A 20,021-nucleotide genomic window follows, 5' to 3' on the forward strand; every position below is an offset into this window, starting at 1 on the left:
ACATAGAAAAATTGATATGCCCTAATAAAAAAATTGATTTGCCTATAACTCGGCACCATATTGCAACCTGAAATCATGCATCTTATTTTATCATAAGCTCTCAATACTCGATCCGATCACCAAGTACTCAAAGTACTTAGGATTGAATATCCCACAGTTTAATGTATTATCCTGTAGTACGCCTACATTGATAGCCTCAGCTTCCAAGGACCGGGTGCAAGGTCGGGCTTTGCATCATATAGGCCGCAGAATTGTGCCAGTGAAGGGAGAGTAAAGAATAGGGGCACCAAGAATTTTAGCAGATCCTTCGTTGTGATATTGTGACGCCCCCAAAGATCGTAAGGTAAAATCCGTCTTGTTCCCTTTTATTTTTGGGTTTGAAATTACATGGTAAGTAGTTAGGGGATTTTGGAGAATATATATATATATATAGTTATTTAAGAAAAGGAGAAGATAAGTTAGGGTTTAGTGGGCCAAATGGTTATAAATGTGGAGTTAATGAGCCCTCGATTTGCGTGTAGAGAAAATAAGAAAATAAATTCTTTTTTTTTTTTAATTTTTCTCTCCTTCTTCTTCCTTCCAGCCCTCGCGAGCCCTTTTCTTCCCCAACTCTTTTCTGCCAGTCACTTGAGGTTCGACAGGTCGCCACCGCCTCCTCATGCCTCAACCTAGCCACGCTTCGTCTTCGTCCGACGTCCATCGCTCGACCATTGTTCTCCTGCTTCCAGCCGCGCGAGGAATCAGTCGCAAGTCTAGCCGCGTCGTGCGACTGTTGCTTTCCACCAGCCACATCGCGCGTCGACGCTCTTCGCCAGCCGAGTTTCTTTAGTTTTTCGTTCTCGTTCTTGCGTCCGCCATTCGCCAACCTCTTTTGTTCTGCCAAGAACTTGGCTTTTGGTGAGATTTAGGTTTTTTTGGTTTTTAGTTAATGGGTTTTGAATGCTTACCGATTTTGGTCTGATTTAAGTTTACTCAGGATGCATTGTTGCTCAATTCGGGGTTTCAAGATATTTTTTCGATACTGTCCAACAACATCAAAGTTCACTTTGGGTGCCTTTTGGTAAGCTATAAAGGTTGTTCTGATTTAAATCTTGTTTTCCCCAGTTGGTTTTATGAATATTTATGTTAATTGGATTTTAGGATTGAGTTTTAGAACATTTCAGTTTGGCTTATGACCGGTTTGGATTCCGTACTTGGAGCTTAGGTGTAGTTCTGGTTAAGTCGGCATTTTTTGGGTAAGTGGTTTGGAGACTTTTGGTGCATTTTGGGTGAGTTAGGTTGTGTTTATAAGGATTGACATTAAATTGGTTTATTCTAGGGCAATTCAAGCATTTGACTCAAGTCAAAAAGGGATTTGATTGATAGTTGGAGTTTGGTTTCCTAATTGTTCAACATAAATTTGAGGTAAGTGGTTTACTACCGGTTTGCCCTCAATCCCAAGCATGTGTTACGTATTGGTTCCTTAGTTGGAATAAACTATTTTGATATGCATACTGGTCAAATGAAAATTTTGAAAGCTTACGCTTATGCCATTGTATGTCGATGTTGTATGTTGTTGCAAAGTTTGATGGGTGGATAAATTGTGAACTGTTGGATGATCTTGGCATGATTTATTATCTTGTTTGCATGCTTATGTCTGTTTAAGATTCTAGTGACTGTTAGTGTTGCCATTGGGCTATGCACATCGCATGTTGTGAGCCTTCAGGCCACACCCTATGCTTATGTACGGTGTCCCTTTTAGGACCACCACTTATGTTTATGTTAGTACCCACCGAGGTCACTACTTATGAAAGCATGCCTTCGGGTTCGCCCCCTATGCCCATGCCTATGCCTACGCCTATGATGCCCTTGTGCAATTTGGTCCAATGGAAAGACTAACAGATCACTGAGTGGGCCCAGTAGCGGCCCGCTTACTGAGTATACTTTTATGCTCATCCTTTTCTTTTCATGTTTTTTAGGTAAGAGTAAGGATAGACCGGCACATGACAAGAGAGATCCGTGAGCTGGCCATTTGGATGACCTACTGCTTCTACACTTAAGTGTCATGTATTGGAGTATGGTTTAGGAGTTAGGCGTTTTAGACTCTTATGAAATATTCAATGATTTTATTATTTGTTTATTTAATCGTTATTCATTTTATGGTTGTTCACATTTGCTTATTTGAGCATTATTTAAATTAAATAAAATTTTTATCTCTTCTATTTTATTACTCTTTGAGAAAATGTGTTGCCAAGCCTATGCATGTATAAAGTAGCATCCTAAAAACATATTAGAAACTTGGGTCGTTACAGTTGGTATTAGAGCCTAAGTTTTAGGTTCTGTAGACTGACTTACATCGTGAGTCCAACCTGCTCCTTATGGCCACAAATGGATCTTTCATCATCGCCAGGTATGTTGTTTAAAGTCCTTTAGGGAAATATATATGAAATCTTACCTGTTGTGCAGTCGTTTGATGGTTTACCCTGCTAGCGTTTATTAAAGTGTTGCGTGTGGTTACCAGGTATGGCACCACGAACTAGAGGAAGGGGCAATCGAGGTAAGAAAGTAGTTGGGGAACGAGACCCTGACATGCAAGAACCTGAGATGCGGAGCCAAGAGGTGCAGGACCCGCCACCTCATGACCCTTCTAGGTCAACTTGGCAGAAGGTTAGACCAAGAAGCGGACCTTGAGCTTCGACTGTGCCCCCGCCAGAACCGTCATCCTCAGAAATTCTAGTACAATATACGGCTATGGCTACAGCTATTGGGAATGTCATCACGTAGGCCGTAGTAGGACAGCTAAGGGGTATAGTGGCCGAGTAGATAGCTTAGCACGCTCAGTCACAACAGGCGCCATCCTCGTCAGTCCCATTACCACCACTTTAGAATCAAGATAGGGCCACGAATCGGACTGTGGCAGGCCCTTCTTTAAAGGCTGGATACCTATGGGACTTCAAGAAGTATGATCCCCCGACGTTTAATGAGTCCCTGAAAGACCCCACAAACGCAAAATTGTGGTTGTCCACTATGTAGGGGATTTTTCAGTACATGAGGTGTCAAGAGGAGCAGAAGCTGCAGTGTGACGCTTTCGTTTTCATCGATAATTCCAAGTGTTGGTGGCGCTCAGCTGAGAGAATGATAGAAGCCAGTGGAGGCCAAGCCACGTGGGACCAGTTCAAGGAATGGTTTTACGAGAAGTACTTCTCTACTCACGTGAGGTACAACAAGTAGGCTGAGTTCATGAATCTAAAGCAGGGGACCATGACAGCAGAAGAGTATGAGGAGGAGTTTGACAAATTGTCTTGTTTCACCTCTGATCTAATGTCTAATGAAGCAAAGAAGGCTGAAAGGTTTGTGCAAGGAATCCAAGACGGGGTGCAAGGTATTGTGCAAGCTATAGAGCCTCCCACTTACGCTGCAGCTTTCTGAGCGGCAGCACGCGTGGGCTATCCTTCAGGAATAGAGTTCTTGAAGTCCTTGACGGAGGAATCGGCCCCCGGTCAAAAGAGGAAAGTTGAGCAGAAAGCTCTAGGACCTCTACAGAAGGTTCAGAGTACAAACAGGTCTGTAGGGTACGCCCAACGGTAGGCTACTACTTCAAGGGGAGTTTGGAAGGAAAGACCGATGTGCAAGTCATGCGGGAAGCATCATTAGAGACGTTGTCTGATTGGCATAGGGACTTGTTTTATATGTAAGCAGACAGGGCATTGATAACGGGCAGAAATGCACGTTATTACAGCACAAAGTTATAAAACAATACAGGGTTGCGATGATAAAAATATAAAATATTGCGTCTAAAAGCATTAAGTTCACAATATGGCGATTGCATGCGTCCATCGCATTAAAACAGTTAACTTATGTATTTTTATGTAGAATATGGGTTGACACAAGGTGGAAAATGCGATCCAAAAAAATCAACGGTCGAGTGCATTAAGAGATTGCGCTAACGCAAGGCTATGCGATCATTTACGCTCACGATTATCTGCTCAAGAAGGTTGCCGCATAGAGTCGGCGCATCATGGTGGGCGCATCTGGGTGAAAAGCGTAATAAATCACGATGGGATAGAAAGCTGATGACGGTCGATTCCGAATTAAGTTGACAAACCATTAACGAACTACTGTAGCAAGTACACTCAACTTTTCGGTGACAAATATTCGGTGCATCAGATAGAGAATTAATGTCATCCCATCAGTGCAATCATAAGAGAGAAGAAGCCTTTCACCCCAAAGCTCTATAAATACCAGGGGCAACCTTCAGTGAAGGAGTTCGTCCAGTTAGAGAATTTTCCCTATAGATACTTAGCCTTGTTCATAGTTTTCTTATACTTAAAAGGTGGAGCGAGAGAAGGGAAGAGACGCCAGAAGATCGCTCAGGTCAGCTTGAGAGAGAACCTAGGAGGCATGGAAAAACAGAGAGAGGGCTGACTCTTGCGAGAGTAAGATTATCTTTTGAGCAGAGTAGAGAAGAACAGTGTAAAAGCCTTGGGAAGCAAGAGATTGCTACCAGGCTCTTTATTTTTATTCCGCATTGTCATTTTGTATTTCGATTATATATCTATAAAATGGAACTTGCTTATCTACATTTGTTCACTCTCTTTAAAACACACATGAGTAGCTAAATCTATCGAATGGGTTGAGAAGAACTTAGCTAACATGACCTAGGATTTTCATCGCATGCAATCATCTTGTCTTATGTTGCGCCCATCACCCCTTTAGAGCTACTCGAGAGAAAGTCTAAAGAAAGAAATTAAGACTTGAGGGAGTTAAGTTAGAATCTAAACTCGAGAGAGCAAGATTAGATCTGCATAAGCAAGAGATAGAGACTTAGAGATAAGCTCTATTTGTCAACATGCATCGCATGCACCCTAGAGATAGGTTATGGTATTATGCGGTCGCCTTGTATGTGTGTGTGTGTCATTCGTCATCGCATAGACAAGAATAAAGGCTTATGTGTAGGTCCTATAGACATCATCGCATATATCACATGCGTTCTAGGACTAGAAGCAGTAGCATTTGCATTGAGAGATGATTTGCTATTGTATGTGTGTAGCATGATCGCATGACATGAACGCAATCCTAGGAAGTGTTCACTGAATCCCTTCTCAACCCGTTCCCTCACATATTAATCGCATCTTCCATAATATTAACTCTTTTTTTAACTCTGCCGCATACATTTTATACTGTAAATAACAAACCGACAACTCTTTGATTTATATGTTACTGCAAAGTAATCTAAGAATTATTGTCACATATTGTTTTCCTTAGTCCCTGAGTTCTACCCTGGGCTTACCAGGAAACTCAGTAGGATTTATACTTGGGTTCTACTGAGAAAACTTGTTTCACAATGCATTTTCCATCACCACAATCCCTTTCATTATTTCACCGCATAAAATAACGCATCAGGCATACGACGGACCAATGCCCTAGTAGTGGTTCTAGAAGTGCAGAGGGTCAGCCCCCGAGTTCGCATCAAGGTAGTTCAAACCGACAGCAGCAGCAGGGTCGGGTCTATGCCATCAGTCGTTGGGAAGCTGAGCATTCAGGAACAATGGTGATAGGTACGCTCCCAATCCTAGGGCACTATGCCTTAACATTGTTTGACTCTGGCTCATCTCATTCTTTCATTTCATCGTTGTTCATAAAACATGCTATGTTAGTTTTAGAACCCTTAGGTTATGTTTTATCAGTATCTACATCGCCAGGAGAAATTATGATAGTAAGCGAAAAGATAAAAGCATGTCAGTTAGAAATAGCAAATCGTACCCTTGATATAACTCTAATAGTATTAGACATGCGTAACTTTGATGTAATTCTAGGCATGGATTGGTTGGCTGCCAACCATGTTAGTATATATTGTTCTCGTAAGGAGGTAATTTTTGCCCCCCCCCCCCCCCCCCCCTTAGGGAAGCCAGTTTTAAGTTCAAGGGGGCCGGGACAGTAGTTTCGCCCAAGGTGATTTCAGCGGTAAAGGCCAAGAGGTTTATTAACCAAGGTGTTTAGAGTATCTTGGCTAGCGTAGTTGACACAAGAGAAACCAAGATTACTGTAACCTCTGAGCCAGTTGTGAGAGACTATCCCGATGTATTTCTGGAAGAACTTCCAGGATTGTCACCACGAAGGGAGATTGATTTTGTGATCGAACTAGAGTCGGGCACTATTCTTATATCCAAAGCTTCATACAGAATGGCTCCGACAGAATTGAAAGAACTAAAGGTCTAATTGCAGGAATTGCTTGATAAAGGGTTTATATGACCCAGTGTTTCTCCATGGGGTGCACCAGTGTTGTTTGTGAAGAAAAAGGATGGATCGTTATGTTTATGCATTGACTATAGGGAGTTTAATAAGGTGACCATCAAGAACAAGTACCCACTTCCTAGGATCGATGACCTATTTGACCAACTACGGGGTGCTACTATATTTTCCAAGATTGACCTACGATCAGGTTACCATCAGTTGAGGATCATGGACAATGATATCCTAAAAACTACGTTCCGATCCAGATACGGGCATTACGAGTTCATTGTAATTTCTTTTGGTCTGACCAATGCTCCAACGGTATTCACGGATTTGATGAACCAGGTGTTTAGGGACTTCCTAGACATCTTTGTAATCGTTTTCATTGATGACATCTTGATCTTCTTTAAGACCAAGGCGGAACACGAGGAACATCTTCGGAAGGTCCTAGGAACGCTAAAGGAAAACAAACTATATGCAAAGTTTCTAAGTGCGAGTTCTGGCTTCAAAAGATATCCTTTCTTTGGCACGTGGTGTCGAAGGACGGGGTTTCAATGGATCCAGCTAAGATTGAGGTCGTTACCAATTGGCCCTGTCCTACGACGGTCAGCGAGGTGCGCAGTTTTCTGGGGTTGGCTGAGTACTATCGTAGGTTTGTAGAGAATTTCTCTAGCATAGCCATACCGCTGACTCAGCTAACCAGGAAGGGAGCTTCATTTTTTTGAAGCAAAGCTTATGAGGACAGTTTTCAGGACCTCAAGCAGAGGTTGGTTTCAGCACCAGTTCTCACCAAAGCAGACGGCTTTGGGAACTTCGTGATCTACAGTGATGCTTCTAAGAAGGGTTTAAGTTGTGTGCTTATACAACATGGTAGGGTGGTCGCCTATGCCTCCCGCCAGTTGAAAAACCATGAGCGAAACTATCCTACTCACACTTGGAATTGGCATTGGTGGTGTTTGCCCTGAAGATCTGAAGGCACTACTTGTATGAGGAAAAGATTCAAGTTTTCACCAATCACAAGACTCTGAAATACTTCTTCACCCAGAAAGAGTTAAACATGAGGCAGCGCAAGTGGCTCGAGTTAGTAAAGGATTACGATTGCTAGATCCTCTACCACCTAGGTAAGACGAATGTAGTAGCCGATGCTCTCAGTCGGAAGTTGCTCATTCACCCGCCTTGATCACTAAGCAAGTTCAATTGTGTAAGGATTTAGAGCGAGTAGAGATTACCGTGGCAGCAGGGGAAGTCACTTCACAGCTAGCTCAGTTGATGGTGCACCAACCTTGAGGCAGAGGATTATTGTTGCACAGCAAGGTGATCCGGACCTGGTTCAGAAATTTCATCAGGTAGGGTCAGGCCAGGCAAGTGAATTTTCTGTGTCGGTGGACAAGGGTCTTCTGTATCAGGGACGGTTGTGCGTTCCGGCAGATGATGGCCTGAAGGGGGAACTGTTGGCAGAAGTTCACAACTCTCCATTCTTGATGCACCCAGGTAGTACCAAAATGTACTAGGATGTGAAGTGGTATTACTGGTGGCCCAATATGAAAAGGGAAATGTCAACAGATGTTTAGTCTATCAGCAGGTGAAGGCCCGAGGCGAAAGATAGTAGGCTTGCTACAACCATTAGATATGCGAAAATGGAAATGGGAGAGCGTGGCTATGGTTTTCATTACGGGTTTGCCCAAGACATCGAAGGGTTTCTTAGTGATTTAGGTTGTGATCAGACTCACCAAGGTGGCACATTTTATTCCAGGAAAGCCCACGTACGTGGTGAGTAAGTGGGTTCAGCTATATACGAAGGAGATAGTAAGATTGCATGGTGTGCTAGTATCAATTGTGTCCGACAGGGACCCTCGTTTCACCTCCAGTTTTTGGAAGAGCCTCTAGGCAGCCTTAGCGGTTAAACTTCAGTAGAACCTTCCACCTCTAAACTAATGAGCAAACAGAATGTTTGAATCAGATGTTGGAAGACATGTTGCGCATTTGTGCATTGGAATTCTCAAGGGATTGGGACTCCCACTTGTATTTGGCAGAGTTTTCTTATAATAATAGATATCAAGCTACCATTGGCATGTCGCCATTTGAAGCTCTTTACGCTAGAGGTTGCAGGTCTCCTATTTGCAGAGGTGAGATTGGGGAGAGGAAACTGGTGGAAACTGAGTTGGTGGAGTTAATAAATGAAGCCATGCAGAAGATTAGGGATCGAATGCTAGTAGCGCAAAGTAGACAGAAAAGTTACGTTGATGTTAGGCGTGAAGATCTTGAGTTCGAGGCAGGTGACAAAGTGTTCCTGAAAGTGGTACCAATGAAGGGTGTCTTGAGATTCGGAAAGAAGGATAAGCTAAATCCGCGTTTTGTAGGGCCATTCGAGATCTTGAAGCGCATCAGCCCTGTGGCTTATCGTTTGGCCTTGCCATCGTCTCTCTCTGCAGTCCATAATGTCTTTCATGTCTCCATGCTGAGAAAGTATTTAACGGACCCGTCTCATATGGTGGACTTTGAGCCCTTGCAGCTGAATGAAAACTTGAGTTACGAGAAGAAGCCTACGCAAATTGTGGCCAGGGAGGTGAAAGTTTTGCATAGGAAGGAGGTGTCACTGGTGAAGGTTCTATGGCAGAATCATCAGTTTAAGGAAGCAACTTGGGAGTGAGAGGACGAGATGAGAGCACTGCATCCAGAGCTCTTCCAGGATTAGAACTTTTGAGAACGAAAGTTTAATAAGGGGGGAAGAATGTGACGCCTCCAAAGATCGAAAGGTAAAATCCGTCTTGTTCTCTTTTATTTTTGGGTTTGAAATTACATGGTAAGTGGTTAAGGAATTTTGGAATATATATATATATTAATTATTTAAGGAAAAGAGAGGAGGAGTTAGGATTAGTGAGGCAAATGGTTATAAATGTGGAGTTAATGAGCCATCGGTTTGCATGTAGAGAAAAGAAGAAAATAAAATTCTTTTCTTTTAATTTTTCTCTCCTTTTTCTTCCTTCCAACCCTCGCGAGCCCTTTTCTTCCCCAATGCTTTTGGTGAGATTAAGGGATTTTTGGTTTTTAGTTAATGGGTTTTGAATGCCTATCGATTTTGGTCTCATTTAAGTTTACTCAGGGGTGCATTGTTGCTCAATTCGGGGTTTCAAGATATTTTTTCGGTATTGTTCAACAGCATCAAAGTTTGCTTTGGGCGCCTTTTGGTAAGCTATAATGGTTGTTCTGATTTAAATCTTGTTTTCCCCAATTGATTTGGTGAATATTTGTGTTAATTGGATTTTAGGATTGAGTTTTGGAACATTTCGGTTTGGCTTATGACCGGTTTGGATTCCGTACTTGGAGCTCAGGTGTAGTTCTGGTTAAGTCGTCATTTTTTGGGAAGTGGTTTGGAGACTTTTGGTGCATTTTGGGTGAGTTAGGTTGTGTTTTTAAGGATTGACATTAAATTGGTTTATTCTAGGGAAATTTGAGCATTTGACTCAAGTCAAAGAGGGATTTGATTAATAGTTGGAGTTTAGTTTGCTAATTGTTTGACATAAATTCGAGGTAAGTGGTTTACTACTAGTTTGCCCTTAATCCCAAGCATGTGTTATGTTTTGGTTCCTTAGTTGGAATAAACTATTTTGATATGCATACTGGTCAGATGAAAATTTTGAAAGTTACGCTTATGCCACTGTATGTCGATGTTGTATGTCATTGCAACGTTTATGGGTGGATAAATTGTGAACTGTTGGACGATATTGGCATGATTTATGACCTTGTTTGCATGTTTATGTCTGTTTAAGATTCTAGTGACTGTTAGTGTTGCCATTGGGCTATGTACATCGCATGTTGTGAGCCTTCGGGTCACACCCTATGCTTATGTACGGTGTCCCTTTTGGGACCACAAATTTTGTTTATATTAGAACCCATTGAGGTCACTACTTATGAAAGCGTGCCTTTGGGTTCGCCCCTTATGCCTATGCCTATGCCTACGCTTATGATGCCCTTGTGCACTTTGGTCCAATGGAAAGACTAACAGATCACTGAGTGGACAGTAGCGAGCCACTTACTGAGTATAATTTTATACTCATCCTTTTCTTTTCATGTTTTTCAGGTAAGGGTAACGATAGACTGGCGCATGACAAAAGAGATCCGTGAGCTGGCCATTTGGATGACCTACTGCTTTCGCATTTTGGTGTCATGTATTGGAGTCTAGTTTAGGAGTTAGGCATTTTAGAATCTTATGAAATATTCATTGATTTTATTATTTGATTATTTAATCGTTATTCATTTTAAAGTCAGGTTAGGGATACCCCGAACGATAATTTTTTTTTATGGTTGCTCACCTTTGCTTATTTGAGCATTATTTAAATTAAATAAAATTTTTATCTCTTTTATTTTATTACTCTTTGAGAAAATCTGTTGCCAAGCCTATGCATGCATAAAGTAGCGTCATAGAAACATATTAGAAATTTGGGTCGTTATAGATGTACTTGGGCAGTGAGTCATAAAAAAGAATGCCTCTGATATTCATGTCCATGACCAACATAAACCAATATGTTTGTAATTGACTGGGCTATAGATGTAATCGACATCTGCCCATCTGAGTTGATGTTTAGGTACCAGTCTGAGCACGTAATCGATATACGTGTGCTCTTTCTCTCGTACTGTAGTAAATTCTTCCATCATTTTCCCACGTATGGCCTCGAATACTATCACGTATCAGCTCTCAAAATAACTCTTTCGTCGTGTAATTCGTTCTGAATAGGACTTCATTCCTTGGCCAGTGAGGACCTATGTCCACGCTGTCCAACCAGACCATGAACTCATTCATCAAGTCCTCTAGAATAACATGTGTCGGGTCATAGGGGACGATTTCAATCGAACGTTCACCGAGCTGAATGTATTTCTACTTTTTTCCAGTTGCCCTTACCGTGTCAACTGAAGGGTTGTATGGTTGTGTTAGCTTCCTCTTCCTACTTGTTCGTCTCTGTTCCCCCTCACAGTTCATAGGCTCCGTTGAAGGTGGAGGAATAGGGTTCTGGATCTCGGTGGCTGATGGAGGTCATATGACTCAGTGGAAGGTGGAGGAATGTGGTCACTGGTCTCGGTGGTGGGTGGAGGAAGGGGGTCTTGAAATTCTTGATCACGGGACTCAGTGGCTGAAGGAGGGGTTGGGTCACGTGTCACGGGTCTCGGTGGAATGTGGAGGAATGGGGTCAATAGTCTTGGTGGAATGTGGAGGAATGGGGTCAATAGTCTTGGTGGACTCCACACGTAAACCCTATATAATTTACGAATTATGTTAGGTCAAACACAACATGATATAGATTTATATTAGAATAAGTTTAAGATGATGTTATGTACTCGACACAATGATCGTCGTAGGCTGGTGATTGTTTGTACGTTGACCTGAAGGACACTTAAGTCAGACTTCACATCTTTCATGTCGAATAGTACATCGTCCAATTTACGCTCCATCATAGCCACTATCTGATCTATATCACGGAGCAATGTGCGAATGCCCACACCCTTCATGGGCTCAGAATGCACTGTATTCAACTGAGGCGACCCTCATTCCTCAGTTGGGGGCACATGCTCGTTAGTAGGAAGCTCGTGAAACTCGTTATGAAGAGGGTGAATCTCACGCTCATCAGTAGGGAGCTCGTGAGATTAATGCTCATTGAGTTCTGGCTCATGGGCTCGATGCTCGTGACTCTCGTAGTCATTGGAGTGACTATGAACATTCTCATCATGGTGTGATCTATGTGTCTCTGAGGAGGCTGTCTCGGCATTAATGCGCTCGTATACAGGTTGTTCATTGACCCTAGTGTCCCTATACCACCTCTCCTTATTGAACATGATCAATGGTGTGGGTGTGATCCTTGTCTATACAAAACAACGAACAATTTGTTAGTTATATGTGACATTCACCTTAAATCCAAGTAAATTGTGATGTAATACACTAACCTTAATGGACTCAAACACGTCTCACACTATTGTGTTTGGTTGGGAGTGAGTATGTACATTCCTACCTCAGGAATCGAGGTATGACACGTCCATTGAGTCAGGTTGCAACTTTTCTAGCAACCATTAAAATGACCTCGTATTCCCACACCTACCATAATTCATAAACGATTATATGAAAAGCATAAGTAGTAAGTGACATTGACACTACATTAGTAGATCTCCTATGTCCAATGAATGGATATTACCTGTAAAACATGAGGAAAAGCAGGTAGGTTGTAATTGATGATGTAGTTCTTATTGATCTTTGGCCCTTTTTTTGTAGTTCTCGGACTTGCCACTCAATTCTCTTTGTAGTCCAAGTAAGGTCCTCTCCCACAACACATTTCTCAAATCCATGGAATTGAAGTAATCTAAATCCTCCACATCAATTAATAAGTTCTTGTCGACATTGGCCCTCATCTTCTCCCTTCCCATCATAGTCAATTCAATGTAGTAAACCAATGTCATCTTCACAACGTCCATATCATTCTCAAACTCCATCTCTTTGTACATTGTCTCTAAGGTACCAATATGGATGTCCCCTATGAAATTATTCCTCAAGTACCTATTACATAGAGATTCAGTTCCTTCAGCCCTCCCCACAACTACTGGATTAGGTGACCGCCATAATCCCGTCACCAATAGGAAATCTTCTTTGGTGAATGTTACAACTGTACCATTTAAATTGACAAATCATTCCTATGGTCTTCAACCTCCCATAATAGAATGTAATAGACCAATGGACTGTTGAAGATAATGTCCATGTCCACAAATCTCCCAAGTAGAATCTTCCTGAAGAAGGCAAGCTGAGTGGGAGTAAGCTTCTCTTTCACAATCTTGTTAGTCGCCCCAATGTGAGAGGATAGGCTGGTCGCTTGGCCTAGAAAACAATCCTGGGAAGGAATCTTGAATTGTCGAGTCATACTGCATAGAATAACAAAAAACAGGATGTGCGTTCCTCGATGCACGATACAAGGTAATCGATTTTTTGATACCTGATACATGTTACATGGTGTCCCTTACTCGCTACATTACAAGTGACTAAATGGTCAATTGTTGAGAATTCGGTTTGATTTTCCACCTTCATGCATTATCCAACTCAAACCCTAAACTCCAGACGGTCCAAAATAATAAAAATATGAAAACTGAAACGAAACAAACTCGAAGTTCAGCCAAACATGCAAAACATGAAAACAGAAATGAAAACCATGTTGGTCGAGTATTGAGTAACATGATGTAGAGATAGTCGAGTTTTGAGTGAATGAAGCCAAAATACAAAAAATGAGAATAATGTTACTTGATGATAGTCGAGTTTTGAATGAATGATGCCAAACTACAAACAATGAGAAGAATGTTACCCAATGTAGAGATAGTGGAGTTTCGAATGTAGAGGTATTGTCGTCGAAGGATATACAATCGAACGAATAGAGAAAATAGCTTGAGCTCATGGGAAGTGGTGAAATAATGGACTTCAAACACCTTCAAATGGGTCATGAATTCAAAATAATCGAGTATAAAGTAATCGAGCATTGAGTATGACGTGGATATGATCGAATATACACGTCCCGATTATAGCCGTATCGAGTTACCTTCAAAGGGTTATGAATTCAAAATAATCGAGTATAAAGTAATCGAGCATCGAGTATGACGTGGATATGATCGAGTATACACGTGTCGATTGCAGCCATATCGAGTGACCATGAAGTTGGGTATCGAGTGACTGTGCATTGAGAAACGTGTGACCAGTCATCGAGGATCGAGTAAATTCGTATTGGCAGGCGCGAGGGATGCATCTCAAGGGTGAATCGGAAAAATCACATGCTTATGACATAAACAGAAGGCCATTTTCCATTACTTTCTCTACAGGTGACCATTTTTCTTTTATCCGTACAAAAAAAAAATCCTAATTTCACCAAGTAATTATGTCTCAGCATAAGGTAAAAAAGATAGGTTTTCAAAAGTTGGATCAAATATCATTTGGGCCTCTAAAAAATGGGCATTAACGCTATTTCTTAGTTAAAGTGATGATTTATTTTGAATCTCCAATCGCAGATAAAGTAGGGACAATCATTTATATTTTTAATAAGTATATTTTTATTTGTTTGAGAGGAACGAGTCCCAACAGGGCCTAAATCCCTTTGAGGATGGGCATGTCTCATTCCAACTTTAATTTCATGTCTCGATTTTTATCTAACATTCGAACGAATTTATGTTCTAAGAATAATGGTAAAACATTCATAGATGATTAATGTATTTTTACCTGTGAAAAAATACGAATGATTTTAAAATAAAGAGAAATTTTGAAGATATTTTTTAAATTTAGCCTGAGGAATATTACATGTTCTTTGTTATAATCGTAGTCAATCTATCTAAATATAGTTTAAGGGGAGAAATTTTGATTTTCGTTTATGTCCCTTTTATTTGATGTATGTATATATGAGTTAATTTTAACTATCGAGACTAAACGTTTTATAATCACCTTGATTTACCATTATTTTTATTCATTATTGTATTTTGTTTTATCATTTTTTTATATGTTTGTAGTAGTATGCACATGTACATACCCTTCAAGTATTTATATTTTAGAAAAAATGGTTAACATCAACATCATTCCCATGTTTTTGTGTTTTTCTTTTTTATTCTTCTTAAAACTTCTAAAATTTTCAACTTTAGAATTATTATTACCTCCAAATTTCGGAGAAAGTTCAAGAATATAGTTAATTTTTAAAATAATCACAAAAATGGGGTATATGGGAACAAATCTTTAAAAATAGGTAGGAATGGAAAGTATTGACAAAAATAGGGTAGTTTTGGTGGGGAAGGGAAATCGTGTACCCGGTACATGATTAAGCTTTAGTCTAGTCAGCACCACATCAGCACGGATGGTGGACTAGTCAACCATGTATTCGTGGACCAGGTCTACGATTAATTTTTTTAAAAAATTATCTATATATTTAATTGTAAATTATATATTCGTTTTTTCTTTTTTAATCAATTTAACTATTTATTTTCTAATTTTTAAGTAACAAATTCCTTCATTACTAAACTTAATCATATATTTAATCTACAATGAAAACTTAATTATTCTACACTCTTATTTAAAAAAAAATGTGACTTCACTAAGTAGTACATCTCTCTACCAAAAAAAAAAAAAAAAAAAAAAAAGATCTCATGATACTAAAGAAGATTTACAATTAGTTCTTTAATTTGAAAATAGAAGTTTAAATGAAATTTAAAGACAAACCCCTGGCCCTTACCCCATATGGGGTTGTCTTCATGTGCCTCTAAATTAGCTTCGCCCTGTTGTCGTTGTCGTCTACGACGAATACGTCTTCGATCAGAGTCAGCAATATTAAGTCGTCTTGTTTGTTGAATAATAGTTTCTATGTTGACCAATGTTTGGTCACACATTGAACCCAACTCTAGTAAATCGTGTTGTACTGAATATTGTTGTACTTCTTCGATAAAATTATTTTGTACGATGAAAAAATTAATATTAAGCGATATTCATATCATATATTTGGGAAATATCTTATTTTAAATCTCTTACCATGCAGTAATAGTAAGCGCAATCAGGTGTGATAAATTGCCTCGTGATTGAATCGTACTAGGAAAAGTAGTCATCTGATACAACTGGTCCATTTTTTATTTCTCCCTGTGCACAACGATCATGTCGTGCATGCCAGTAGGATATATATTCTATGTGAATTTGACGCTAGTCTTGGTCGTGCTTACCTTTCAAATCAATCTGGTGTAGTTCTAGGAATGTATAGCACAACAAAGGTACCATTTGTCGCAGACCGAACTATTTCAACACACGATCTGGATGATGCCACTCTACTATATGGAAGCATATAAGAGGGCTAACGGTCAACCAGATGCCTTGACCATCACGACAACAATCAGGTAGTTTTGTGTGTATGGTGTCCAATTAATCTGGAAAAAAAAATAATTATACACCCAATTAATCTGACCAAATGTTTTAAATATTCATTTATATATACATTGGTTACCTGATTGTGTATCAGTCTGTCAAATATTTTTCGGTATACTAGCAATATATTTGCTGACTGTTCAGAGACAACTAATACACCACTCCATCTAAAATTATAAAAAATACAATTAATTTATATTCTTACATAAAATGAGAATGAAATAAATATATAAATAAAATAATACCTTTGTAATGACCCGACCCCCTAGGACTTAAGTTAGGTCGTTACTAAGTACATGCATGCATGGAACTTAAAACGACACCCTTTTATGGTGAAATAAATATTAAATAAATAAGGTAAGTTCAAAAGTCCTTCATTAAATTCAAATATTAAAACAAATAATAGGGTGCCCATAAATCATAAATGATAATAATAAGTCTGAAAACAATTCTTAATAGTAAGTTTCAAACAGCAAAACTAAAAGTTAAAAAAAAATGGAAAGAAATCTAAATATCATGAGCGGAAGCATAAAACTAGTCCTAGTGGCTCGATCACGAATTTTGCTTTTCAATCGCCAGTGCATCTCTACCTTTACCTGAAACAACAACATGAGAAAGGATGAGTATAAAATACTCAGTAAGTAACCCCACTACTGGGGTCGGACTAGGCATCTACTATCCTCTAGATGCCTACCCCTGGTGGAACATAAAAACTACTCTAGTCCTCATGGGACACATACATACATGAAAAACTGATTTCTATCCTACTGTAGTTTATTATGCCCACTACCTCTGGTGAATCTCGAAGGAAACACAACCCTTGGTGAATCCCGAAGGAAACACAACCTTGCTGAATCCCGAAAGAAACACAATATCTGGTGAATCCCAAAGGAAACACAATATCTAGTGGACATCTAACTAATAAATAAAGACACTATCACAGTCTCAACATCACAATTATCACAATATGGCTTTTATAACATACATATACACCTCAACATCATGGCTATACAACATGCATATACGCTTCAATATCTTCATATCAAATACAACCTCAGTGAATCAAGTATCATCTCTTACTAGGATGTAAGTATCTACATGCACATATAAATCTTTCAGATTCTCATACATCGGTCATACTATACTATCCGTTTATCATGCTATTGTTCTGTCTTGATATTCATCTATCATGCTAGCATATATCTAGTATCTGGCCCATGGGCAGTTCCAGTAGTAAGATTACTTACCTCGATTTGGAACTCCCAAAATTAATCCAAGCAATGTATCCTTTTATACTTTTCGAAGACCAGAATCCCACCTATAATATAAATTACGATGTTTAATTTAGCCACTCCAGCCTAAACAATAAATCCAATGCTTTCAACTTATTCCTTGGGGTCTAATTGAATTTAAACAAATTACCAAAGGTCCCTAAATTAAGCTCAACAAAGTTGTGGCTTGGTTCGAAGTCAGTTCCAAAGCTCGATTTATTTGCCCAACCTGAATATACATTAAAACCAAAGTTCAATAGTAAGGGCTTCAACAATTACCTGTAACCAAAAAGGCCAAGGTACTAAAACTCACCAAAATTACCAAAGTCAAACCTTTGCAACCTTGCCCAACACGCTTCCAGGTTTTAAAATCCGCTACAACCTGAATCTATGGCCCAAACACAATGGTTTTTTTGTCAAAACTAACCCAAAATCAAACGACATTCAGTATTTTGAAAGAAACCCACAAAAATTACCAAACCTTACCCAACACAGATCCACAACAGTAGGGACTGGGCGGCGCCAGATAGCTGGCTTGACGAGGCGACGGCGGATTTGGTGAGGTGAGTGGCTGGGCAATATGAAGCTAGCAGCGGCTGTGCGACCCAATGACGGTAAGCTTCGGTGCGTGCAGAGGAGATCTAGACGAGCGGCTCGGCTGGGGAGTCGCGACTGAAGGACAACCAAGGACGGTGCTCAATGGGCTCCGACGCGAATGGCTAGGGGTGAGTCGCAACGACTGAGCGGCGTGGGTCTTCTAGAGTGGCGTGAGATTGGTGGTGACTCGGGGGTTTTAGCGAAGCGAGGGTGGAGGCTCGACGGAGACACGACGGCGGGGAGTTTGTGGCAGGTGAGAGGGTTGGGGTTTTAGGGAGCGTGAGGAAGAAGGAGAAGGAAATAAACTTTATTTTATTCTTTTCCTTATTTCACTTTATTTTATTAACTTCCTTTCTTTCCAAACAATGAAATTAATTCCTACCATTAATTTCCAAATTGAATAATTTCAATGTCAAATCCATTAATGACTCGCAATTACACTTGAAGTTCAAAATTTCAAAAAAAATGCCCTCAAATAATATAAATTACTGAAATTACATAAATAAAAAAAATGCAGGGTGTTATAACCTAGCACTAAGTGGACGATGACCTAGTCCTATAACTGGACTTGTGGTGGTATAATTGGAAATCTATCATAAACCCAGACCTGTAGTAGTATCAACGGCCTTGCTATTTCCAACGCTTGTGCATTGGTAGCCCGACAAATTTCTCTATAAAGCCATGAAAGACAGGAACCACCCTACGAGTACGTACCAACATGCTTGAAATCAGACAATAGAGGGTGAAATATGAGATGTACTAGAGTGTTCGACTTGTCAGCGAAAAAAATCCTCCAATAAACTGCATAATGTATGCTCGTGCATACCTACGTACACTAATGTCGTCGGCATCAGTAAGTAATTCTAGAAATTAGGATACCAACCACGGGATACTCAATCTCGAGCCTTTCATATCATCTGGTAGAACGCCCAAGAAACAGTTTTCCAATTATATTGTAAAGAACCTGTCAAAGGTTCTCCATCCACTCGTAACCCAAACTAAATGGCAACATCCTACAACGTAATCGTACATTCCCCATAAGGCAGGTGAAATGTGTGGGTTTCTGATCTCCAACGCTCAATTAAAGCAGTAATGAGGTGCCAATCAAGTTATATAAATCTGATCTGTGCAACCCCAAGAAAACCAATCTGTTCAATGTAGGGAATAATACATGGATCAAATGGGATAGTATGTTATGCAGATGCCTCCCTTCTCCAACAACCCAAAACTACGGTAGAAGAACTATCCTATATTGATTGTGAACGATGGGTATTTTGTTGATATAGTTGTACATAATTAGAAGGATCGAACTCCATTACCTAAGAAGTTCAAATTACATCATGTAACTGGGCTCACTTCTATTATTTCCAAATAATTCATCAAGTTCAACGTCGATATCACTATCTCCATCATTTCTAGGTTCAAGAATAACTAAATCTTCAGGACGCATCAACATATTTATTCAATTTTTTTCAACTGTTATAGTTGATAAAAAATGTGTTAATACGACAAAAAAATTGTTTCTTCTTTTTAAAGAAATCCAAATATTTTCTTAAATGAACCCAACAAATAGCCCAACAAAATCACCCAAAAAATAGCCCAACAAAATCTATAAAGTATAGATTACAAAAATTCAACAGTCCAATTACAAAAAAATAATCAACCCAAATCTATAAAGTATACATAAATCTATACATAAATCAGCCCAAATCATATAAACAAATCATCCCAAATCATACATATCTATCTATAAAGTATATATAAATCATATAAACAAATCTATACACAAATCAGCCTAATTATACAAATTTATAAACAATAATATAAAATCATATAAATAAATCTATAAATCAACCCAAATCAAGAAATCTATAAAAGCCCAAATATACAAATTCATATATTAGGAAAAAAATTAAAAAAAAAGTTTTACCAAAGGCTGATGGCGACAAAGGGTAGATCGGCTCACGGCAGCAGATGGAAGATCGACTCACGGCGGTGGCAACAATAACAAGATTGGAGACGATGGATGG

The 20,021-nt window shown here is 39.6% G+C and overlaps 1 protein-coding gene and 1 long non-coding RNA gene across 4 annotated transcripts; one reads left to right on the forward strand and one right to left on the reverse strand.

Annotated features, from left to right (window-relative positions):
• Positions 1 to 455: 455 nt before the first annotated feature.
• On the forward strand, positions 456 to 10,585 carry LOC120078597 (uncharacterized). Of its 3 annotated transcripts, none has more exons than XR_016529685.1 (6): positions 456 to 897; positions 977 to 1,060; positions 1,164 to 1,235; positions 1,319 to 1,404; positions 1,959 to 2,389; positions 2,501 to 4,557. It is a non-coding gene; the product is annotated as an uncharacterized LOC120078597 (long non-coding RNA). The 3 variants fall into 3 exon arrangements; XR_016529684.1 differs by lacking the exon at positions 2,501 to 4,557 and adding an exon at positions 10,295 to 10,585 and having other exon boundaries at positions 514 to 897; positions 1,141 to 1,235; positions 1,959 to 2,054; XR_016529683.1 differs by having other exon boundaries at positions 514 to 897; positions 1,141 to 1,235.
• A 1,859-nt stretch (positions 10,586 to 12,444) lies between these two features.
• LOC150036328 (uncharacterized) lies at positions 12,445 to 13,112 on the reverse strand. Its single transcript, XM_090313634.1, has 2 exons — positions 12,935 to 13,112; positions 12,445 to 12,860 (listed from the first exon to the last, which is right to left on the reverse strand). The coding sequence occupies exons 1-2, from the start codon at positions 13,110 to 13,112 to the stop codon at positions 12,445 to 12,447; spliced, it is 594 nt and encodes a 197-aa protein (XP_090169760.1).
• Positions 13,113 to 20,021: the final 6,909 nt, after the last annotated feature.

Source organism: Benincasa hispida, chromosome 5, assembly GCF_027475165.1.
Source record: "Benincasa hispida cultivar pf3 chromosome 5, pf3_genome.v1.1, whole genome shotgun sequence".
In the NCBI taxonomy this organism is placed as follows: Eukaryota; Viridiplantae; Streptophyta; class Magnoliopsida; order Cucurbitales; family Cucurbitaceae; genus Benincasa; species Benincasa hispida.